General features: G+C 42.6%; 1 protein-coding gene across 20 annotated transcripts in view; it reads right to left on the minus strand.

Annotated features, from left to right (window-relative positions):
- The window catches only part of MAGI1 (membrane associated guanylate kinase, WW and PDZ domain containing 1), a 618,838-nt gene that overhangs the window by 17,480 nt on the left and 575,311 nt on the right, over positions 1 to 26,047 (minus strand). For 10 of the 20 annotated variants that reach the window (XM_079934992.1, XM_079935007.1, XM_079935002.1 and 7 more), the window contains 5 exons: positions 18,710 to 18,926; positions 11,832 to 11,923; positions 9,701 to 9,893; positions 6,319 to 6,627; positions 2,770 to 2,973 (listed from right to left, as the gene is read on the minus strand). In XM_079934992.1, the coding sequence (XP_079791118.1) occupies positions 2,770 to 2,973; positions 6,319 to 6,627; positions 9,701 to 9,893; positions 11,832 to 11,923; positions 18,710 to 18,926 (1,015 nt within the window). Of the gene's footprint in view, positions 1 to 2,769; positions 2,974 to 6,318; positions 6,628 to 9,700; positions 9,894 to 11,831; positions 11,924 to 14,750; positions 14,835 to 18,709; positions 18,927 to 26,047 lie in introns of all 20 variants that reach the window. The other 10 variants (XM_079935008.1, XM_079935006.1, XM_079935005.1 and 7 more) reach the window with 5 other exon arrangements.

The raw sequence follows: 26,047 nt of genomic DNA on the forward strand, positions 1-26,047 counted from the left end.
AACTTAAAATTGCTCAACCACATTGTGACATTTCAAGACTACCTTGCTTTGTAAGTTTCTCTTTCAGGAACTGTGCAAAGAAAGGATGAGTTAGTCTTCTTCAACTCAGTAATGGACAAGTAACTGTAGCCCAGAAGCTCATATAAAGTGTTTAGCCTGATCTCCTCCAAGTTTGGTCAGCTTATCTCCTGTCTGACTCATAAGAGAGCCTCTTTGTGAAGTGCCTCGTTGGGTTTCTGAGAACAGTACCCTGGACAAGATGTATTTCTAAGAGCTCCAAAGCCACTCTAATGAAGAACTTCAGTCTCCTTGTGAGGATCATGGAACAAAATGCCTCTGGGCTACTGGATCCATTAAATACTAGAGTGAGAGACTGAAGGAGATCAGAGGTCCCTAACATGGAGAGAACACCTTCCTTTTACCTACAATCTACCATGTCCAACACACTTTCACGGAGAGGAAGTGGATCCAGCATGATTTTCTCTTCATCAGATTGTAATGGTCACTCTCTGTCTTCTAGGTTTTTGCAAAATCCTTCTGGATTGCTCCAGCATCTCTCCATCTCTCCAGAAACCTAACTCCCCTGCCTTCACTCTAATTTCCAAGACGGCAACTTTTGGCTCCATTTAAAAGATGAGCATTACAAACCCACCCTCTGGCTGCCAGGCTTGATTTGCTTTACCTGGACTTTGAAAATTACAACGTAATTGGTGAAGAGTTTTATTACCATGGTGATGAATTCCTGAAATATCATGGAATGAAATCACATCCTCAGCAACACGTCGTTCCTTAACTACACTGTCTCAACTGTAATGTTTACTTTCTTCTAACCAAGATGGCCTGTGATATGCCTGTCTGAATTCTACACTGTTGAAAGACTGAAGTTTTAAAAAATGTCTTTTTATTCACAACTGTCATTGGATGATCTATCTTGCTTTCTATTTTTTGGTGTTCAGGTTCTCCAAAACTATTTTCCCTTGCAGAACATTAAATTAAGTCAACAAGTATGTGCACAGGAGTATAAGTTGCTTCTGCATATCTACATCTTTCCCGATTGTGAAGTCTTTTTCTAAGCCCTTCCCTTAAGGAGCACTTTCTTTCCTTCCTTCCTTTTTGGAAATTCTCATTCCCACATTAAGACTGACCAACATAGACCCAGCCAGTCAATTCCTGTGTCTCTTTCTTTTGGATTAATTTTTTTGAAATCTCTCCACAGCATGGAGATAAATATATCTGAATTTATAAACTACATTAGGCTCTCTCAACCATTTGTCACCAAAGTTTTCTGGCCTCCTTCATCCTTTCCATTAGGAACCTATGTTCTATCATCTTGTGATCACTTTCCTAAGTTGTAATAGCTTTCCAGTGTGGTAAATAGGTAGAATGGACTCTAGACCAGATGGTAAATTACTAACCATGCATTTGAGGCAGGCTGAAATAGACCATCATTCAAGGAGCTATTTTTTCCTCTACATTTGGTATGGGGTATTTTGGGTACAGAGGAACCTCTCTGTTCTTAGGACCAACGATGTTCAAATATTTATTGTTCGGTTTTAGATTTTCTTCTTCTGAAAGGCACAGTCTACAGCACTCGAGTTTTAAAATAATATGCCTCACTTTCTAGCAATTAGTATATAAAAATGTTGATCTGCTGAATTACTTTCAGATAAAATCTCTGATTTTCTTATTTTATAGATCAGTGGCAGAGAGTTTTATCACAGTTCCCCCATAAACCACAGTTTCCTCTTGAGAAATACTCATTGACTTTTAGAATATATTTTATTTTATAACATATGTAGCAAGAATGAAAAAAAAAAGACACTGAAACATTCTAGGACAACTATCACTTCTTTCCCAAGGGCAAAGTCTGCTTAGAAGGAAGTCAATACACAGGACTTAATTCTCTGAAGGATCTATACTTAGTGACATTAGCGTATCAACTTCATTTTTATTAAATATGAATAATGAGTATTGACACTTTTTGCTGGATAATCTTTGACAGTGGGGGCTGCCCCATGTACTGTAGGAGGTCTAGAAGCATCCCTGCTCTCTATCCACTAGAGGCCATTAGCACCCACTCCAGACAATGCCAAATGTCCCCCCAGGGGGCAGAATCACCACTGCTACAAAAGAACCAAAGATTTGAATTGAACCAATCAAACAAATAAACAAGAACAGGCCTAGTTTCATGGAGGCCGGTTAAAATATCAAAAACACAGAGATTTTATTCTTTTTTCATCTACATGCAAAAATTAGGGACAAACCACATAGGCACAAATCCTAATAACCTCCCATTAAATAAAAAACTTTGATACATTCACTTATTCAGATTGGAAAAAAAAAGAGCACTGGCTCTGCACTGTCCTTACGTAAGTTCTGTGATGTCGCCATACTACGCATTCAGATTTCAGTCATCGTTTTAAAAAAAATCTTTTAATAATCGCCAGGTAGACTATCAGACGAGCTTCACCACCCGTACTCAAACTTTTCTGCTGTTTCAAAGACAAGGGCACCACAGCCAAAATAAATCGGAGAAAGTTAAAGATTTTTCTGAAATGTTTATCTCTGTAGCAAGACAGGGTCCCAGGGCTAGAGGATGAAGTCAAGAGGGTGACGTAAGATTTAGTACCAGTGGCTCATGTTTGCTTGATGGGTATGTTCAGTTAGACATGGATAAGGCTGCCTCTAGGTCAAAACTATTCAATTACATGAACACTAATGATAGAGACAGAGCTGAAGAGAGACACACACACAATAGGTATACTTTACCATCCCCGGGAATGATGCGGAGGGTAACTGTGTTTCCCGCTTCCTTGATGAGGTTGACAATGTCGGAATGGGACTTGTTGGTGATGGAACATCCATTTACCGCCAAGATCCGGTCTCCTACTTTCAGCTTGCCACATCGGTCAGCAGGGCTCCCCTCAATAATCCGACCTATTTTGTGAGGCATGGCCACACATGCATTGCCTGCTTTGATAGTCAGTTTTAATTTTTTTTTAAGTTACATGGGAATAGAGTGAAGGGAGGAGAAAAAGGGTTGAGAAGGGAAAGAGAAGGTTAAGTGTTAATTAATTAAAGCATTAAGCAAATGTTATTAAAGGAGAACTCTGTGCCGGGGCTCAAAACATTGGCAAAGTTCCGGGCGTTTGTTTAAGAAGTTACAACCCTGAAAAATGATAGTTCATTGCTGCAGTCCTTTCCCGATTCAAAAGAAGGGGGGACCCCAAGCTTCCCTCCTTCAATCAGTGGCAAAATTTGGGATCTTTAGGAACTTCTAAAGATTCTCAAGAGCCCCAAAAATAACTTGCCGTAGGCTTATTTGGGGGCTGCAAACGTGAAACCCAGAGCTGGGAGGGAGGCTTTTGCGCATTCTGTGTTCAAGTCACATCATTTTCGCCAGGTGTTGCTTACGCTTCTGCCAATGTTTTGTTCTTTCTCCATTTAGAAAAAATAATCACTGGGCGTCTGGTGAGGCCTAGGAGTCTGCTAGCGCCAAAAATCCAATCTGAAAATGCCTAATAGACAAACACTTAGACTTTCTGCCTTCTATTCAGAATGATGAAAGGTTTAGCAAAAGGGCACATATGAGATGAGCCAAGAAGGCACCCAACCTTGACACGTATTTTTCCTTTTATGACCTTTGCTCAATCAGCCTCTCTCATGTGCTTTCAGAGAAGGGCCCAAATGGCTCATTAGCTCTGAAATCCTCCTTGTTCTCATAAAAATCCCCTCAAAGGAATAAGAAAATCTAGTACATACTCAAGCTGAGGACAGTGAACCAAAACTAGGTTCAAATCATTCCTCAACCCTTTTCCTTTAATCATTTCCTTTGTCCTGATCAGTTACTACACAGCTACGAAAGGAAAAACCAGGAAAAGTGCATTTGAAGAAGAAGGTTTTACTGTGTGCTCTGAGGCATTTCATTTCACAACCAAGAGCGTTGGTAACTTTTAAAGAGAGGTGGAAAATTGGCTTTGACGCCTGACACAGGGTTTCCAGATAATTGCATACTGACTTTCAAACTTTCTTAGGCATATTCACTGATTCTGAGAGTTTGTCTTCCTGCGGGCTGTAAAGATAGTTGTATACTTGAGCCACTGTGGGAAAAGGTGTCAAAACTAACATGGGAGATGTTGAAACTAACTGAGAGGACTCTTCTGTCCTAATTTAGAGAAAATGTATGGGAAAATGAGCTACAATTCCTTTGAATTTCAGCATATTTGCCTGCGTCTGTATCACGGGATTTAAGGTCAAGGTCAAAGAATCTTTCAAAAGGCAGTTAAACAGTCTTCTGGAACAAGCAACAAGCAGGTGTGGTGGAAAGCCTCCATACCCAAATTCAAGGTCTTGATTAAATTTAGCCCATCTCCAAGGACAAGTCCCATGGGAAAGGTATCATACAGCAGGTGGGAGGAAAGCTTCGCATAGCTCAGAAGTCTCATGCAAGGTTAGGGAAAGTTTAATTTGTTTGTATTAAGAGCCAGAGGAAAGCAATCAAAGACCAAACTGTGGGTGAAGTCATTCCGTATTCATTAAATAACACAGACATAGCTGCTATTTCATTCTAGAAAGGGAAACTGAGAACTCTGAAATCCTGAGAACATCACAGGGTACATGGGGACAAACTGTAGATCTAAAGAAAATAACTTGAGATTTCTTCCCCCCCCCCCCGCCTTTCTTTTTATTTTTAAATTAAGCAGAAAAGTCTCCAAAACTAATGGAAAAGCCAAAAAACAACCTTGCCTTGAGGTCAAGTCACCCACCACCCGTGACATGCTGTGATAATGTTATTAATGGAGCTCACAGAGCACTGTTAGTAATGGGTGTTTGTTTCGGCAGCCACACATGCATGGAACTGGCTTAACTCACTGTCTCCTAATGAACGCACCTTAGTGGGAAATGGCTTTAGCAGGAAGCAATGTACCAAGACTAAATGGAGGCAAACGGAGTTGTACCGGGGCAGAAAGCTAACGGGAGGGAGCACCTAGCTGATGTCAGCCAACAAACGACCTGGGCCACGGGTCCTCAGATTCCTTGTGGGTAAGTCATTTGGAAACAGAGGTGAAGTACATTTCAAAGCCTGCACAGCCCTTCCCTGTCTCCCACCATATTTCAGATTAATTAACAAATGTGCTTGGGGAAAATAACAAATGATGTTTTATTTAATGAAGAAGGTGATCAGTTTTGGAGTACATACTTATAATCCATCCTAATAGGAAACAGATTCATAGATTCCTAGTTCCTGGAATCACCTGGCTTCCTATTTGTCTCAGCTATTGCACCCAGCAGAGAGTTAACCTTCTGAGAGGGTGACAGCCGTGTTTCTCCATACTCTGCTGAAACCCCCAACATCTGGATGAGACAGGACGATCATCCCTGCTACAATTCAAGGGCAGTGAAGACAAGCGGCTCTGAACTCAGATTTTAATTAGATTCTTAACCAGGCAACAGTAAACATATTATTTTAAATTAAAATTTTAAAATTTCAGACGGGGATAGAGTAGAGAAAGGACAAGATGAAGGGGCATTTCATATATATTTTTACTCCTTATACCTGTTTTTTTCCCCTGGCATTTATTTCTACAACCATATGCTTCTTTTAAAAACTCCTACACCGGGACTTCCCTGGGGGCGCAGTGGTTAAGAATCCACCTGCCAATGCAGGGGACACGGGTTCCAGCCCTGGTCCGGGAAGATCCCACATGCTGCAGAGCAACTAAGCCCGTGCGCCACAACTACTGAAGCCAGCTCTCCACAACTAGTGAAACCCGCACGCCTAGAGCCCGTGCTCCGCAACAAGAGAAGCCACCGCAATGAGAAGCCTGCACACCGCCATGAAGAGTAGCCCCCGCTCGCGGCAACTAGAGAAAGTTGCGCGCAGCAACTAAGACCCAACGTAGGCAAAAGTAAATAAATAAATTTATTAAAAAACAAAAAAAAAAAACACTCAGACCTTCTGAGGCAACTGCTATGATTGATATCCTGCTCAGAACTTTGCAAACGGCTTTCTCTAGCAAGAATTTCTCACACTCAATCCTGTCAAGGGTCTGCTTTGCAAATTTCACCTACGTGTGAAATTGTCTGCCTGTGAACACGCAATCAGAATGGAAGCTGAAGGGTTAAAAACAAAAAATCCCAGCCTTCAGGAGGGTTTGAAAAGCCACCCAACTAACTCCATCCTCAATTAAGACTTCCATCATCTGAAGCGGAAAGCATGAAAAGCGTTTCTGTTAATGAGATTCTGGCTGTCTTTTACTTGCCATAGAACAGTCCCGGGCATCCCAGGAAACACTGGGGAGAAGTGACCGCACTCACCGAATGTAGTCCCTGCCTCAGGCCTGCTCACCGACGACACAATGACGAAGCCGAAGCCCTCGTTCTCCCCGCGCCGGATCTCCACGTCGTAGGGCTGGACCACGGTGCTCACCACGCCGGTGCTCACCACGCCGCTGCCGCCGCCACCGCCGCTGCCAATGCCGCTGGTGCTGCCGCTGCCAGAGCTCACCGTGTTCAGGGAGTTCTGGCTGCCCTGCGGAGTGCGCTTCTCCTCGGTCAGTGAGGCCGGCTGGTTGCTACTGTGATGGGAGGAGGCTGGCGAGGGCACCTCGTTCTCTGTTTTGGAGGCTGTGCAAGAGATTCACTTCTCAGTTACCCGCCTTTGCGAGAAACGTGCCCTGCCTGCCACCCCTTCCTCCTTCCCCCAAGGCTCCGCAGCTATGACAGCTATGACAGCAACTGGCCTCACAGAACTGAGATACAGGGATTGAAAAGAGCTGATGGAAAAACAGCAAAGGGGACACCCCAATTCTGTATCATTTACAGCAATATTGTATCTCAGCATCTGCATACAGACTCAAATTTGCAGCAAGATCGGCCCACTCTGAAATATTTCCCGGTTCACAAATCAAAAACCAACCCCTGGACACTATGATGACTGAAATGAGTCAGACAAAGACAAATGCTGTATGAGATCACTTATATGTGGAATCTAAAAAAATACAACCAACTAGTGTATATAACAAAAAAGAAGCAGACTCACAGATATAGAGAACAAACTAGAGATTACCAATGGGGAGAAGATGGGGGGTGGGGCAATATAGAGGTAGGGGATTAAGAGGTACAAATTATTAGGTATAAAATAAGCTACAAGGATATATTGTATGACACGAATATAGCCCATATTTTATGATAACTATAAATGGAGTACAACCTTTAAAAATTGTGAATCACGGCCTTGCACACCTGTAACTTACATAATATTGTACAGCAACTGGACTTCAATGAAACAAACAAACAAAACTGACCCACTGAAGGATGTATAGGTGTGGCCCACAGCAAGGGTGACTACCTTTTTTGCCTCAGAGATATGCCCTTCACTGCACTCAAATTGTCATTACCCTCAAGTCACATTCTGCTCAGATGTGCAAACAGTTTTGCTTTGCTTTTTCCATCACCAGAGACATGGCAAGCTGACAGTACCATTAAGATTTCCCTACTGTGGGATTCCTGACAACACCCGTCAGAGGTATACTTAGCGTCTCTTCCTCGCTTCCAGATGTCAATGATCTACTCCGATCACGCAACTGGATACTTTAGCCTCCCTCAGAATTCGTTTGATCAAATTTCAGTTTTATTGCTTTCTCAAGTGACAGGGTAAAGCTCTCCTAAACAGCCACCGTAGTAGGTGGGACCGACTTAGCTTTCATGTCAACAGCAAAATGTGTGTTCAGGGTTTGGATAGGACTACTAAATTTATTCCCCAAAGCATCCCCTTTCACAGATTTCATTTGTAGTGTAGTAAAATATACAGAACATAAAACTTATTATTTTGACCATTTTAGGTGTACAGTTCAGTGGCATTAAGCACAGAAACACTGTTATGCAGCCATCCCCACCATCCATCTCCAGAACCCTTTCATTTTCCAGAACTGAAATTCTGTACCCATTAAACACTAACTAATCACTCTCCCCTCCCCAGTCCCTGGTACAGCCAGCATTCTACATTCCGTCTCTATGACTCGACTACTCGAGGTACCTCATGGAAGTGGAAGCATATAATATCTGTCCTTTTGTGACTGGCTTATTTCCCTTAGCCTTATGTCTTTTCAAAGACTGAACATGCCTTTAACCCAGAGCTTAAAAACCCCAATATTTAAGATCTAAAAAATACATCTGAAACAAACAAAAATCACATTGCTCTACTATTTTTATTTGGACCAGTGAAGTCAGAAAGTTTTCATCTCATCTCAAAAGCCATTTCTGATTGCTGCTACTGGTTGCGTGGGATACTACGTTAAGATCCTGAGGCCATAAATGAGCTCTAGGGACGTAAGTGATTAACACTCTTTTCATGGCTGCAACAGGTAGGGCTCTCACACTGGAATCTGATATCTTAATTCTTTTGTAATTAATTATATACCATTTAAATGAGCTCTATAATTTTTTTTTGGGGGGGGGCATGCCAGGAGGCATATGGGATCTTAGTTCCCCAACCAGGGATCGAACCCATGTCGCCTGCAATGGAAGCGAGGAGTCTCAACCAGTGGACTGCCAGGGAAGTCCCCATGAGTTATTTATTTATTTTTTTTAAAACAAGATGCCAGTTGATTTTATCTGATAAACAGGTGTTTCACTAGTATTACAGCTATGGAGAATTCCTAATATTTCACGTCATCCTGCTTCAATAATTCAACTGATACCACATGGAATCTGCCTCTTCTGCATTCTGGGTTCTGTCTTGAATACCTGGAGGCAGGGGCTGCAGGCAAACATGGTGAATGAATGGGAAGGGCAGACATTTACCCAATACTGCCTCAAAATGGCAGATTCTGATACGGAAGTGAACCACGATGCCCAAGGATGGCAAGAAGGGAAGGCTAAACTCAGCAGACAGTTGGAGGAAGGAGGGAATTTCTGAGGGTTTTACAGATAAGGTTATCTTTGAGTTGGGCCTGGAAGGATGTATACGAATTTGAGTTGCAGGAGGAAGGACTGAAACATGACCTAGAACTGGCCAGCGCTACAACTTGCTTATAGTGAAAAACGTAAAAATTAAAATAGTTTAATACATATGACTGTCAACAACACAGCAGCTTTTTTATGAGCTTATTTGGCGGTGCAAACCTAATTTTTGCTCTCTTAATTTGAAGCTACAATTCTCCTAACCTCTTTTGCTGAGAATTCCCATCAAGTGAAGAGAATGACTAAGTTCTGTTTAGCAAGGGGATGGAGGGAGGTGACATATATATTCAACTAGGCTTCTTCTAAAAGCCTTTGCTGACCATGTACGGATGGCACATTAAAGTCTTTATTTATTTATTTTTTTTTGCGGTACGTGGGCCTCTCACTGTTGTGGCCTCTCCCGTTGTGGAGCACAGGCTCCGGACGGGCAGGCTCAGGGGCCATGGCTCACGGGCCCAGCCGCTCCGCGGCATGTGGGATCCTCCCGGACCGGGGCACGAACCCATGTCCCCTGCATCGGCAGGTGGACTCTCAACCACTGTGCCACCAGGGAAGCCCCATTAAAGTGCTTTTAAGTGACAGTAGTTTTGAAGGGTTCCATCTGGAAATTCTGAGCTTAATCACATTCATAAACATTTGCTAAAATACATGCTTGAGGAGACGGACACAAGAAAGGGGCCTCTTCTGTGCATAAAGTGACAAGGCACTGTCTAAAGGGATGAATGAAAAAACATACCTGCAAACACCACTTTACGCCGCACTGTGAGATTGACGTGACCTTGCTTGGCGGCTTGTTGCATAAGCTGGACCACAAGCTGGTGTGATTTGCCAATGACTGGTGTCCCATCCACACAGATTAATTCATCCCCAGACCTCAGGCGGCCGTCTGTGTCAGCAGCACCCAGTGGTACGATGTGACCGATATAAATCTGTTGAGTAATTGGACGATGGATGAAACACTGACCTTTTGGTTTACTATTACAGGCACACCTCGGGGATATTGCAGGTTCGGTTCCAGACCACCGCAATAAAGCTAATGTCACCACAAAACAAGTGACATGAATTTGTTGGTTTCCCAGTGCACATAAAATTATGTTTATATTATACTGTAGTCTTAAGTATGCAATAGCATTATGTCTAAAAAAAAAGTACATACCTTAATTTAAAAAATACTTTATTGTTAAAAATGCTAACCATCATCTGACAATGTAGGGCTGCCATCAAACTTCAATTTGTAAAAAAATGTACTATCTGTAAAGCACAATAAAATGAGGTTTGCCTGTAAAACGATGGCCTTCACAACCTCTGAGAACAATTCAGTTCATTCATTCATGTCTGCATCCATGCCACAAACCCTTACTGAGTGCCCACTGGGTACCAGGTGCTGTGCTAGGTGATACAATAATTCTTAAATGGAAAAAATAACTTTTTCTTGTTTAGTACCCTGACATTTATCTGTAGTTTGCTGACTCGTTTTTTCCCCTTTGCAAAAATAAATCATTTTACTCCCTTCATTGGCAAAACTTTTCCCCCTTTTCTATCCACCTAAGAGGCCTCTGTTCAGAAAACTCTACTAATTATAATAGTCATACAACTTTGCTTTAAAGGTCAGCATGTGCCTAGCAAAAGGGAATGCATGATGAGTGGTGTTAAATGAAGGGATGAATCAAGCCAAGTCTGGTTGGGCATCCCTGTTTTCATAGTCTATAGCACCTGCATGCAGAGCAGGTCTTTATATTTTGTGTCTTGCTGTTGTTATACTAACCATTCACTAAACTTTAGCTAAAATATTTGTGCCTTGCTTGCCTTCTCTCTAGATAATGATGCTACAGCGATCTTTACATGGCATTTATCATTTACAAAGAACTTTGACAGAAGAGTGCTTAAGAACATGGACTCTGGAATCACACCCTTTCCAGTCCCTCCATTTACTAACTCTGCGATGCCAGGCAGGTTCATTAACCTTTCGGTGTCTTTATTTCATGATTTGAAAAATGGGACAGATTCATAGATTTGATGGATACATGAGAAGAATGGGTGTTAGAAGCCTTTAGCATAGCACCTGGCACATAGTAAACACTCAAGAAACCACAGCTATTTTTACTGTGATGAGGAAATGAACAATACTTGTCTTTAGTTCTCTTTTCCCCTTTCAAAAGAATCCTGTGACGTTCTCCTCAATTTATTCTAAAGATGAGGCCTGGAGAGGTTAAATGTCTCCTGATCCTTGTTCAGGGTTCTTTCCCTAATTTTGTAAAGAGCGTGGTCCTACTTTCTCTAACCTTTCATAATGCCTTGTCAAGCGCTCTCTGTCCCAGCTACTCAATATACAAAGCCAACTACCTGCTGGCAGATTTAACAGAATTGGCCAGAAGGATCAAGCCACTGTATTCCCAGTTGATGTCTATTCCTATTTTGCTTTTCGGTTCCCTTTTCTCTGATGGGGAGCTCCAGACGCTGCAGCTGCCGCTTTCCACAAACACAAACACACACTTTTTAGAAAGGATCTAGTCCCTTCTTTATCAAGACAGAAAGAGTTCACAAAATCCAAAGAATAACCCCTAGTGCTTAAGATGAAACAGTCAGGGAATATATATATATATATATATATATATATATATATATAAAATTATATTTATATACAACTGAATCACTTTGCTGTACAACAGAAATTAGTACAACATTGTAAATCAACTATACTCCAATAAAATTAAAAAAAAAAGACGAAACAGGGGTGCACCTGGTGGGACTCAAATCTTGGTGATTTGTCACTGCTGCCAATTTGCTTTGAAGTCTTAGAAAACTGCACGGGGTGGTGTGGGGTAGGGTGGGATGGGGGGCAAGGGGCAGGGAGACAAAAGACTCACAGGTTCCCCCGGTTCATTGCCACCCAGAATCCTAAATCCAAATCCAGTCTCTTTTCTCCAGAGGAAGATGTCCTGTTCTTGATAATCTGGAACTGCAGAGAGGGATGAGGAAGAGAGAGATTATTTCTCGGATAAAAGGAATCAGAGCCCTAAGGCGAACACAGTTAACAGGACCGATACTGATGGTGTTTGAGCAGACGACAGCGTTCCAATACACACAAGTAAACAAAATAATCTGGACGGGTGCAATAACAGAGGACACTGGGTGAAAGTTAATGGTAGGAATAGTCATTGAGCCTTAAGATTTTTTTCAAAGGACTAATCACTGTTTGATAATTCCTAATCAAGCCATTATCCCTGACGAAGGCTGCAGTCAGCACTCACCACTCTCCTGGGTATTGTTGCAAGGGGAATTAAATAAATTAAAGTCATCAGGCTCTGCATCACAAAGTGGGTGCCCATGTCTGAGGAAGGAGCTCATGCTGTCAGAGTGACCTCTGAAGTAGAGGTTGGCTCCGAGGATTTAGAAGACCTGTTAAGTGCCTGATGTTATCAACTAGAAGATGCAAGAAAACAGCTTGAGGTAAAAAGTGTTCTCAATTAAAAAAAAGAAAATCACTTCTTTTTTTCCTTAAAGTAATCAAGACTAGCAATGCCAAGAATATGATCTGTTAGATCATTTTTGCCAAAAGAGTTACTCTCAAACATCCTAATATTTCCAAATTTATAAAATTTACTATGATTTCACTGCTATTATGAAAAAGTAGTCAGCCTTCTATATCCTTAAGATCACTGGTGAGAACAAAATTGTCCTATATCTATGAACCATATTTCATCACTAAAATAAGTGCTTTATTCCAGTATTTGCCTATAATATTTCACCACTATAAGTATTCATTTATTATCTAACAGCTTGATATTTTACTTTTAAAATTCAGTAATAGTCCAGGGCTTTCAAATGGAAATCTCATTTTTTTTAAAAGTATTTTCCTTAAGAACATGCTTACTGTACATGAGATTGTCCTATATAACACTCTGTTACTTAACTAAAGTAATAAAAAAAGGGGTACTTCTATTTAATTCTTACTTAATATTTTAGTGTTTAAGTAAGTGTTTAAGTTTTACAGTCTGTAAAATGACAAATCTTTTATTTAAAGAAAAAAAATATAATTTAGTGGCCATGAATCCTAAAGGAGATTTTCAAATACTGTTCTGCAGAATTTCTGGTTTCTTTAATTCCTTGGCTTTGGGGCTGAAGGAGCTGTGTATGTACTGAGAACTTAATTCCCATCTTCTCTGATTTTGGACAGTGGAATAGGGAAGAAGAAGGTGGTTGTTTAGACTTCAAGCTAGCGAGAGATGTCCCTTTTTCGGGACTCACCCACGAGCTTAAAATGTATGCCGAGAGAGAAGAAACTAAATGAACACGTAAGCACCAGTCAGAGAATCGAATATTCGTGCTTGAGCTGTCTTAATGCCATGCTTTCAAGGGAGCTTCTTATCCAATGCTTTTTTATTATAATTGCTGAGGCTAAGCTGTAAGATGCCATGGTACATGGAGTTAGGCTACAGCACGGGACACAATTCGAGAATGGTATTTTCTTCAGCATGCTAAGGTAACAATATTTTCTTTCTGTTTGAGTAGCTGGCTATTGTTTCAAGAGCCTCATTGAAACAACAAATTAAATCAGGTTGAGTCTCCGTCGTCTTTGGTTCACTCAAGCTGGAGGATTATTACCAAAACAGACCACGGGTGCTTTCCAGCCAGCACTAGGTTCTTGGCAGTCTGCTTGAAATCTGATGAGCCCTTCTGTGAACAAGGGAAAGACCTCTGCAGAGACCTCCAGCTCAGACCAATTTTTTCTGCAGCATCGTTTAACACAGGAACACCTGCCCATCCTACAGTGTCACCAAATGTAGCAAGTTTCTGCCTTTTATTGCTCAGTTAGGAGTAAGCCACCATGGGATGGGCAATTATGGCCAACAGACTTAGGCTTATCATACAGTCAGTCCATTGGAAAAAAAATTGTTCCTCTGAGAATTAATAAACAGAAGGCAAATTTATTTAAAAAGCCTCCTATTGAAAACGAAGATGCCCAATGACAGACACCAAGGATGTAGAAGATGCCAATGATGAGCCTTTCAGGAAAACACACACAAACACAGATGTGTTACAAAGAAAGTCTTTTGGTCCTTGAACTTGGGCATCTCGACAATTATATTCTTCTACGAACCAAATGCCATGTTCTAAATATATAACTTTGGTGATCAATCAGTACCGAAACATATTAGAGAATTATAGAATGATGTTTCTCTTCTTTGTCCTCTGCTGTCCCTTCTTAGCAAGGGCACTAAAGTTTCTAAACTATTCCCCCCAAACATTTTTTGTTCTCTTCTTTATTTCAGGCAGATTTTATTAGAATTAAGTTTTCAGGAGGCAGCAGGGTAGAATCATCTTTCTGATGTTACTATCACCCCCCCTTCTTTTTGAGACTAAATCAAGAAGAGCTAAGAAAATCTCATCCAGCTCTCTTCACTTCTAAGCCCTGGTACAGGGGACAATCAGAGCAGCTCATTTCCTTTGGTAATTCCACCAATGACCCAATAAAGCAGTCAAAAGACTTCCTTTGATAATTAGAAAAAATGGAATCACCATGTTTGCAGAGATCTCCCCTGGCGTCTCTATTACTACAGACACACAACACATTTGCAGACTTGGCTAAAAAATGCCCATCACTTTTAATTTCATCTTGTCTTTGCTCTAGCCTTGGTCAATAAAAACACCCCAAACACTTCTGTTCATGGCATTCCTCTTTCTTCCCTCCTTTTTCTGAGTTTCTTTCTAGCCCCCTAGACCAATGGGAACATCAAACAGGATGAGTAATAATGGAGAAATGAAAGTTTTCAGCATATCCTTACTCGGACATTCTCCAAAATTCGTGGAATTGATTTCTTTGTCTCTTTCACCCTTGCTCAATCCCGATGCAGGCGAAGGTGACATAGCTGGAATAGTAATGTCACAATTTTGCAAAGCTGAATGTACGTGTTTTCTCTTAGTTCATTTTAATTTAGTTTTGATTGATAAGGAAGGTGCAGTTAAGCTTTCACAATAAAGGTCAAGGCTGCTGTGGATTTTAAAAGACTATGGTTTGATTCTTTTTTTTTCCCACCGTACTTCTCTTGTCAAAAAGCTAGAATTTACAACTGTACCGCCGAGAATTTCACAGAACTACCTTTACCATCTTAGACTCTTCCTATTTAATTATACCCTGAAGTACCCATTCTCTTATGACCTTGTTTGAATCATGTCATGAACTTGAGATTTGTCTAACCCCTTATTTCCTTTCGAAAAAATTTAAGCATACTTTTGTCAAGCCACATTACTGTGTTTATTTAAAATAGTATCAAGTTCCTGGTGGGATTAATTCTTGGGCTAAAGTCTGTTCAGATGAATTCTAGGGCAGTTCAACCAAAATAGTCTTTTGTTTAGTGACACAAATCATCAGATCTGGCCAAGAGCTGAACAAATACACAAATAAGAACTGTCATAATAGCTCTTAAAATCTAGACGTACACCCAAGCTCCTTAAACTATGATAAAGGAGCTGTACACCAATTCCAGACCATTAAGCATGTCTCTCTCGAGGGACACGTGTACGCTGGTTAAAATGACAGCTTTGTCATTTTTCTTTCCCAACTCTTTTGTGAACAGGCAAAGTTTGAACTGCAAGCTTTAGATTTTGTTTCACAATAAACACTAGTGGGTACTAGCTGCTCTTCCTGAACACTTATAAATAAGATGGTATCGATGCCATTTTTAAAAGATGTACACAACTGCCACGTTATCTAGAGAAAATACAAACAGGCAACATGGCTTTTAAAGGGCTTCCAAGCATGCTTTTTCTTTCTTTTTTTTTTTTTTTAATAAATCTCGGGTTTTTTCGAATTTTACTTTATTATTTTTTTAATACAGCAGGTTCTTATTAGTTATCTATTTTATACCTATTAGTGTATATATGTCAATCCCAATCTCCCAGTTCAACCCACCACCACCACCCATGCATGTTCTTAATTGAACACTTAAGCTCTTCAGAGGAATTTATTAACACATCTGTAATTCAGATTGATTCAACTGGACACTGCTGTTTTGACAGATGGCCACATCAAGAATGCTGTATTTTGCATGGTATTCAGACCATGTGAAGGAACTGGATCAGAGACTTTGTTAAGAATCTTCACATTGTCCTTTACAATAAAATGAAATATGAGGAAAATATATTTTCCCAAAAAAGGAAATTAAGGTGTAATTAAGATGTTACTGCTGACTTTAATTTTCTTGGTTTTTTTCCTGGAGTACTTTGCTCATTTTAATATGTCTTGGGGAGAGGGGCAGGGAATCACATCTAATGAGGCTACATGCTTTACTTTTTCATTTTTTTCCAAAAGACAAGATAAAAAAACAGCCTAAGGGAATGGCAGAAACTGATCTGGGATAAAGCCAAATACTGATTAAAAGACAAGATTAAAAAAAAAAAGACAAGATTGACGTAGGTTCATTCATACGTACTGTGAAAAAAAGAAACTCTGTGACAGATACTGAATAATTATCATGGAGGGAAAAGTCTCATCATTATCCTGATTTAGTGGTGAGGAAGAAATCTATGTGAATTTTAACATTGGTCAGGTTGCTACAATCACTCAATTATGGAGCGTCTAATCAGCAAAAAAACCTGATTCTCATTTGTGCTGCTAGATCCTGTTCCTTAGATGTTCAAGAAAGTTAAGGCCTAAACTGGCACCATTACAAATATCTCAGTCTGCCTCTCATTCAATGCTTAGAGCAGCTGGCTGTGGCAGAATTACATATTTTTCTTATTTTTTTTCTGGTGAAAACTTTTTTAAAAAAATGGATTAAATACCAAATTCTGAAGAAATACTGCTTCGATCAAGGTAAAAATGCCATCTGAGCTACAGCCTCCTATTCTTTGGGTGCATTAGAATTGTCTGTCAGTCCATGAGGCCCACACCAGCACTTCAGAACCTGATTTACTTTATTGCAAAAAGATTCATACATGGGAAACTCAGTCATAAATGTGTACTCTACTGAGAAAAGCAGGGGCATAGTCAACAAAGCAGTTATCTCCACATCAACTGAAGTTGGGTCAGTGATTGGAGGACCTGCATGATTAAAGAGAAATGTGAAGGGAATGTGAAAATATTCCTCTTTGGAAAACATTTCTTCCATGAAATCATTCCAATTAGTGAGAAGACACAGTGAGAACAGACACCAGGTTCATGCTTAGCAACTACTGCTTACAAGGGATGTTCCAAATGGAACTTCATTTCCTCTGGCCCGGAGTGAGGTGTACTCAGGGGTCTTTCTAGTCCAGGGACTAAATAAACCCTTCTCAAGTTATCAGGCTTTTGCCAGCACAGTGAAGCCTTAGTCAAACAGCCTACTTAATTCCACGCACTATGGTAGTAAGAAGGCAATGATTTCTCTTCCTTGAAGAGGAAAAGCAAAGAGGGAGCCTCAGTGACTTCTAAAACTTGATCATCACCAAGACTCCAGTCATGCCTCGTGCCTCCTAAGTGCTGACTTGCACCCAGCAGTGTGGGCCACTTTCCTTCTCAGGCAGGGATGCTGTTCTCACTCCCCTGTTTGGTTTGGGTCACAGAGGAGTGGCTCCAGCCAGCAAGTAAAATGCTTCACAGCCAAGTCCAAGGGGGTGGGTGGGTGGCTGCAGTGCCCCCCCCACTCCCCCACCCCACCCCCCATGCCTCGGCCCTCCACGGGGCTTTGCTAAGAGAACCACAGGTGTGGCTCCAAATGAAACCTGTGCTGAGGGGGCTGGGGACCAAGAGAAAAGGCAGAATGCTTGTCTTCTCTCTTCCAGTTTGAATCTGACCCTTCAGTAAACCCGGCCTCCTCCCTCGTTAATCATTCTCTCCTATCCTATGACAAAAAGGGAAAATGAAGTGCATGTTCTTCATAGATGCTTCATCCCAACCAATCATACTCAGAAGAAAAGGTCAGTGAGAGCAACCGCCAAAACAAACAAACGAAAATGGCCCATTTGTATCCCCTAAGATGAAAGCATTTTAGGAACTCTGATTGGTAACAGTAAGATAAGTGAATACTGTTTACAGTGAATAGTTTTTGGAAATCATTTCATAATAAAAAGTAAAACATTAAATGTGAAGGGATTACCCGGTTTATAACAGCCCAAAAGGTACTATGTATGACATCACTAGGTCATATTTTTCAAAAAGGTGAAGCTAAAAGAACATACTTAACCACAGTATAAATGATTAAAACACAAACCACTCACTACTCTTTTTTTTTCTTTTTAAGGGGAATGTTTAGAAAGACTGATAACGTTTTAAAAAAATTACCAGTATTCTTAAAAACCGAGACCACTAAGAAAGCATTTAATTTCTTCTCATCACTCCTGCAATCCAAACCAATCGTATTTATGTTCTATTGTATATCCGAGCTGCTTCACGAGACAGGAGCTCAGAGGAGGCCACCATCTCCATGTAGGGAAGAATTAACGGGGCAGCAGCACTTATCGGCCACTTCTTTTTGTTTTTTTTTTTGGCCACTTCTTTTAATGGAGAGGAAAAATAAATCCATTTTACCCAGGCCCTTCATCTGAGGACCATCCGTGACTACCCCACCTGCCCAAACAGAAGACGTAACGGGGCCTCAGTGAATATCCAGCAGATTCTATCACTGCTCTGAGATGCTGTCACCTCTCACCTGGATCCACCTCTCTCCTGTTCACACACTGACAATCTATTCTCAATAAGCCTCAAGAAGAGAGTTGGAGCCCTGCGGCGGAGTCCAGGGAAGACAGGAGCCAGGGTGCTACTCACGTCGGTTTTCATACATGCTCCTGGACTGGGCCCAGATTTTAAAGGGATCTGGTTTTTTCTGCCCAGAGCTGTCAGTCTGGTCTGGAGCCGGGGCCTCGGCGGGTGGGAACTCGGGTAGCACCTGTGTGCCGTGGCCGGGAGAGGCTGTGTGCAGGCTTCGGTGGCTGGCAGCGCTGTGCTGGGAGCTATTCTGGCTGTCTTTTCTTTCCAGTGGTTGCTGAAAGGAAGCGAGTGAGAGGGGCAAGAAGAGATTATTATTGGTTCCCGGAGTGGGTGTTTTCCATCAGCTTGGTTTTGTTCAGCACTTCTGCGCACACATACATAAATTTATCAACAACATTTTGGCTTCCACCTTCGGCTCATGCTGAATGCAGGTAAATCTGCTGGGGACTGGCAGACAGATAGAGGGGTGGACCAGACAGAAGGACGTCATGGTAAACCATACCGCTTTCAGGGTTGGAGCAGAAAACAAATCCAATTTTCATCACAGGTTCTCAGCTAAGTCACTGGGCTCATTTATTATGAAATGTACTCGTTTTAACATCTTCATTTTTAAACCAAACATGTGACACAGAATACCATGCGTGGTTCAAGTGGAAAGCTAGAATATCCAGAAGAAATAGGATCAGGGCTAAAAATGCTCCTTGGGACTCCACATTTTCCCTTTTTCAGTAGTAAAATACCCAACTTCTTGCTAAGGATTTACCATCAGTCCTGCTAGCCTGTAAGAAACATGGATCAGATCTTTAAAAAATCATGCCTAGCATTATGTGTGCACTTGTACTTACAAGTATATAAAAAACTATTATCTGAAGAGCTTTCATAATTCTTAGTGAATCAGTTTTGCAGACATCGCATTACACCTCTTGATCTCCTGATACTACTGTTGGTTGAAAACCAAGATCCAACTGTATATATGGGTTGACCTCGGGGGGTCAGCCTTCTTAGATTTGCAACTTGTCCAAACTCCGAGTAGTAGTCAAAGGCAAAGAATTTCATTTCAATTTCGGTAGAATAAGTAGGAGGTTCCTGCTCCTTAAATTCTGCTCAGCTAAAGACCCTTCCCATTTTAGGAGATGCTCTTTGTTGGAAGGGCCATTGAATCAACAGCAAAATCTAGTCGGAGGAAAAATACTGCATGGGAAATAAAATAATTTCAGCTCTTATTTTCTCCAATGAAAGATGTGGTAAGCCCAGGTGTTTAGTTCCCCCCATTCAAAAGAAAAATCCTGGAGTCCTGTCTCTCACACAACAGACACCATGTCACTACACTTAACTGCTTCAGAGCATTGTAAAGGGACATCTCCGGCCTGTCTTATAGATCCTGTATAGCTTATGATTTTTGAGTAGCATATAAGATCTCTGACCTAGACATTCTAGTTCCCTAAAGCTCTTTATAGCGTCAAAATCTTGCCCTCAGTCTTGCAATCAGTCCTATCATACCATTCTTCCTTATTCTCTCCCCCAGGTAGCCTCCATCTTCCATTCACATCTCCGTGGAAATTTCCAAGGTCCCGTTCATTTACTTCTCAGGTCCCTCTACTCCTTCCCTTCCAGTCCTTGCTTTGAAGTAAGCATTGAAGTAAGGCCAAGGAGGACAAAAACTTCATTTTCCCTTGACTGTTCAGATCACAGATCTGAAGATAGGTTTTAGCAAGGATTCAAAGTCGAAAATTGGGCATGTATTTCATGAAGGTAAGATAGACTCTTTAAAATTATACTTGATGTGCCTGCGGGAGAGATGTGAGGACCATATTCTAAACTAGCAAAGAGGTTTTGGGAACCAGCTATATGAGGGGCTTAATTCACTCAGACTCAAGGGGACAGCATACTCTGGGTGAAGAGGTCAGGAAAACACACTGATGTTTGGACAGGGACAACCATCTCCATTACCCCACATCACAGCGTTCCCTTTTGAGGATCAAGGGCTCCGCTCAGCCTTGGATGGATCCGCATTCCGAAGACTTGGGACAGAACCTGGTTCTGCCAACTTCCAACAGGGTCCTCTCCAAAGTGAATTCGGCTCTCAGGGCCAGCTATCCCCTTTCTATTCCCTAAGAAGGTCAAAACCTGCCTTCTTGCTTCCCCTGGAGACATGCTGAAGATTTTCAGAGTCAGAAAGACATTAACGAAGGATACAATCCCCATTCCCTTTTGCACGAGCGTGGGAATTTGTCTTCCTCTTCACCGTGGTCTTTGTAAGGGTCTCCATTATAAACAAGCATGTGTAGTGTACACACCTCAGCATAAATAGAAAAAAAGATGGGCTCTGGGTGGGTTTTCTCCCTCTTATACTTTCCTGTACTGCCTACTTCTTATTTCTATAATGTACAGAGAATGTTTTTTATAATCAAGACCAAATGTAAAGCTGTTTTCATTTAGAAATGAACCTTGGTAAGGAGAATTAATGGGACTGTTACTTTCTATTTTTTACATTTTGGTAGTGTTTTGTGTCCGCTCTCCTCTTGGAAGGGCAGGAAGAAGATATTTTAAAAGTGAAAGCAAATAATTCAATAGATGAAGGGCCTCTGGATTAACCATGAGAGTTTCATCCCTCTCTTCAAATGACCACCCTCGCCTGGTTTTTCAGATGAGTAGCAAATGCTAGATGTGGGGTCAGTCCATTGACACTAAGTTCATTTCATGGTTAGAGTCAGTCTCTGACCGTGGAAGCTCCAGTCTCCTTCGTGTAGAGGTTCCTCTTCACAAAGCCTCACGAGGACCCTGTGAGCCGCACTGCGGGATTACCTGAGGGCAACCGCACAATCTTCTTCTTCTTCCTTTCCTGGGGATACTCGGTAACCTCTTGAAATGTAACCTCTTCCAATCACTGCCTCTTCCTGAACAGGAGAGAAACACCTTACCGGCAACCCTGTCCCACTGAGAGAGTCTGGACCTTTCTCCAGCAGCGAATGCACAGGTGCTTCTACAGACACGCCCACAAATGCATGCACACAGACTCTGTACGTCACCTCAGGGGTTTCCAAGACCCTTCGATGGCTGTCCCAGTGTAACAAATCTGACACCGAGGACCTGGAAATCTCAAGTTTAAATGAAGAGACAGCTTCGCCATAACCAGAGGGTGCAAATGAAGTTTACCAGAAACGGCTTGGGCCATTTAAGAACTTTTATCCCCTTTTCTCACCTTCCCCATAAAGGATGCATTTAGGTCCAATTTATCACAAAATGACGGATACAGTCTGGACAGAGTCTACAAAACTGCCTCTCCATCAAACTGCACCTCTGCATCCCCTTTGAATGCCATCTAAACTTTGCTCCTAAATCTGGAAAATAAAAGTACAGCAGCATCCTGAGAACATGCTCTGAACACTAGGCCAGCGCTAACCCATCGCTAAACGCATGTTCTAACCCACCCTCACGGGCCAAACATATGAGCATCCGGAAACTTTCTGGATTTTTCCCTGATAAGATTTAACCTCGCTTTATGTTTCCTCTCAAGTTCAATTATGAAAATGACTTAATTTGAAAATGCATTCTGTATTTAGTATCCTGGCACCTAAGCTTTTTGAAGCTATGTTCTGTGTGTGTAGAAAAGTTCAAAATATACCTTTTTATTTTCTGAGAACACGTTAATTAGATATGACATTATCTTTTATTTGGTTAGGGTCCAGAACTGTCCAGGAGGAAAGCCATGTTTATATAGCTCTCAACTTAAAAGTCACCTCATATGCCTTTGCAGCAGTCTGGATTCCCTCCCAGAACACTTGGGCCATGAGGACAAATTCACTGCTGAACACAGGATCCGACTTGCACCAAATGTGATTGTCTCTCACCTCATTTTTCTAGGTGAGAAACTGGCCCTCAAATAAGCATTAATAAAGATACACTTTCAAGTCTGTTAAAGTAATTCTATGCATGCTAAGAACATGGCTGGCGCAATCCATCAATGATAGCACATCCAGAATGGCCCCTCTTAAGTAACCTGCAATACATTTATTCCCTCATCCAATAAATACACACTGATCACCTGCTATGAGCCAGATTCTGAAAAATACAATGTGTAAGTAAGAAAGAGATAGTACCTGAGAATTTGTACCTATGTATCTAGGTGTGTGTATGTGTGGAGATGGAATATTAATCAAATAATAATGACAGACTGATGGCAACACACTGCAGTGTCCTTAAGGTTAGTAATAGGGAGAAGCCTCTGGAAGAACATTCCATTAATGGAAACAGCATGTGCCAAGTCTGCAAAGCAAAAGTGAGCTTGGCCTGTTTGGAGAGCAGAGAGGTAGCTCGTGTGGCACAGCAGGGGGTGGCGTGGCTTGAGAGGAACTTGGAGACCAAATAATGCAAGGGCCTTGTGGGCTACTTTAAGGAGTTTGGGTTTCACTCTTAGTTCTGGGGAGGAGGAATCCATTAGTGAATTTAAAGCACGGATGTGCCAGGAGCCAACTTATTTCCAGAAAGTTTGGTCTGGCTACTGTCTAGAGAATAGGTTGATGTGGGTGGGAGCAAAAGCAGAGAGCCAGTCAGGAAGCTACTGTGCAGACCAGATGAGGGACCCAGGGTGGCTTATACAAGGGGAAAAGCTATGACAAGGGGGAGGGACAAGTAAAGTCAAAAGATATTTTGGTGCCAGATTTGATAGGCATTGCTGAAAGGCTGCATGGGGGAGAGGAGGAGTAAGAAAAGAGGAAAGGGGGGAGGGGGGAGGGGGAAGGGAAAGGGGAAGGGGAAGGGGGAAGGGGGAGGGGGAAAGGGGAAGGGAGAAGGAGGAAGGGGGAGGGGGAAAGGGGAAGGGGGAAGGGGGAAGGGGAAGGGGGAAGGGGGAAGGAGGAAAGGGGAAAGGGGAAGGGGAAGGGGGAAGGGGAAAGGGGAAGGGGAAGGGGGAAGGGGAAAGGGGAAGGGGGAAGGGGGAAGGGGAAAGGGAAAGGGGAAAGGGGAAAGGGGAAAGGGGAAGGGGGAAGGGAAAGGGGAAGGGGGAAGGTGGAAGGGGAAGGGGGAAGGGAGAAGGGGAAGGGGGAAAGGGGAAGGGGAAGGGGGAAGGGAGAAGGAGGAAAGAGGGAAGGGGAAGGGGAAAGGGGAGGGGGAAGGGGGAAGGGAAAGGGAAAGGGGAAGGGGGAAGGGGGAAAGGGGAAAGGGGAAGGGGGAAGGGAAAGGGGAAGAGGGAAGGGGGAAGGGGGAAGGGAGAAGGAGGAAAGGGGGAAGGGGAAGGGGGAAGGGGGAAAGGGGAAAGGGGAAGGGGGAAGGGGGAAAGGGGAAAGGGGAAGGGGGAAGGGAAAGGGGAAGAGGGAAGGGGGAAGGGGGAAGGGAGAAGGAGGAAAGGGGGAAGGGGAAGGGGGAAGGGGAAGGGGAAGGAGGAAAGGGGCAAGGGGAAAGGGAAAGGAGGAAGGGGGAAGGGGAAGGGGGAAGGGGGAAGGGAAGGAGGAAGAGGGAGGGGGAAAGGGGAAGGGGGAAAGGGAAAGGAGGAAGGGGGAAGGGGAAAGGGGAAAGGGGGGGAAGGGGGAAGGGAAAGGGGAAAGGGGAAGGGGGAAGGGGGAAGGGAAGGAGGAAGGGGAGGGGGAAGGGGAAGGCGGAAGGGGGAAGGAGGAAGGGGGAAGGGAAGGAGGAAGGGGGAAGGGGAAAGGGGAAGGGGGAAAGGGAAAGGAGGAAGGGGGAAGGGGGAAGGCAGAAAGGGGAAGGGGAAGGGGGAAGGGGAAGGGGGAAGGGGAAGGGGGAAGGGGAAGGGGGAAGGGGAAGGGGGAAGGGGAAGGGGGAGGAGGAGGAGTTCTCAGAAACACAACTATCCACCTCCAGCTTGAATAACGCTTGGAAAGGAGGACCATATATCGAGTTGAATGTCTCCAACACTAGCTGTTGTCACTATGTGGATATTTTTGAAGCAAGATTTTTACTTCTGAGTATCAAATCAGGGCCAACTAGGAAAAAAGAAACGATTTCAATTTTGAAAACTCCACAGAAATCCTTGGCCACATCTGGCTGTGAACTTGTGTCATAAGACCATGTAAAACAAAACTGCACCAACCTTCCTAAAACAAATGATTTCCTTATTACTGACAGGCCAGAGAAAGTGGGAAGATGCAATGGATTTTATAAATGGAAATGGGGAAAAAAGTCAGCTCATTAGTATTTCACAGAATGATTTCAAAACGGAGGTACTTATAAAGTGAGCTGAAAATATTTGCTCGGAAGAGCAAATGAATACAGACAGCACTTAGCTTAAATGATGAAAAGAATTCATGTGGCTTAAAAATGACAAATCAATCCATTTTTTAGGCAAAATTATTTACAGTTCATGTATCTGCCAAGACTGAAGGCCACTGCAGCGATTTACATGGACAACAGGAAAAACTACAAGTGCTGATGAGGTATCAGGCCAATGTCATTAAAGGTTGCACGAAAATCAGTCTAAATGCAAGCCAAAGCAGAGGATGGTCCTTCTTTTTGTCTCTTTCTTTTATCATTTATGGGTCTAAGTCAAATGATTTCTTCCAAAAGGCAAGAAAGAGGAGTTAATGGAGAAGAAAAGGAAAGTTCTGATTGGATATGAAAATGAATTTCAGTTCATACTGAATGTTTTAATGGACTCTAATACAACAGAAAATTCTATTTTTTAAGGCTCCAAAGGGCTGAGGGTATGAGCTGCTGTGAGCAACGAGAGGCAAGGAGACTTACTTAAGTAACCCTAGGCCTTCTCCCATCTACTACTCTCACTGCTTCCTTGTAGCTTGGAGCTTTGGTGGGTTCTGCTATGCCCTGGATCTGGGACAAGTGGCATTGGGGTGCTAAAGCCACCAGGAGAGTTTGAGAAAGAGGCAGCATTCAGGATGATTCAGGCCGGGGTCACTTACTGTGCACATTGTCTAAGATCTCTCCCTCGTATTTCTTAATGACTAGCTGTCAGCTATGTCCTTAGCATCCCTTCTGCGGGAAAGGGACAGAGGACCATGGAACAGAAACCTGTCACTGTTGCTACCTTTCAGCTTGCTGCATTTGCTGAGGACACTTCCTTGCCCATCACTTGGTGTCCCCTATGTGAAAACTTTATGTGAGAGCTCTTTTTTTTTTTAAAGTGTTAATTTATTTGGCTGCATCGGGTCTTAGTCGTGGCATACAGGCTCTTCATTGGGGCACGCGGGCTTCTCTCTAGTTGTAGCGTGCGGGTTCTTTCTTCTCTAGTTGTGGCGCACAGGCTCCAGAGTGCATAGGCTCTGTAGTTTGGAGCACACGGCTCTCTAGTTGAGGCGCACGAGCTCAGTAGATGTGGCTCGCGGGCCCAGCCGCCCCGCGGCATGTGGGATCTGAGTTCCCCAACCAGGGATCAAACCTGGGTCCCCCGCACTGGTAGGTGGGTTCTTTACCACTGGACCACCA

The sequence above is a fragment of the Stenella coeruleoalba genome (assembly GCF_951394435.1).
Source record: "Stenella coeruleoalba genome assembly, chromosome: 10".
In the NCBI taxonomy this organism is placed as follows: domain Eukaryota; kingdom Metazoa; phylum Chordata; class Mammalia; order Artiodactyla; family Delphinidae; genus Stenella; species Stenella coeruleoalba.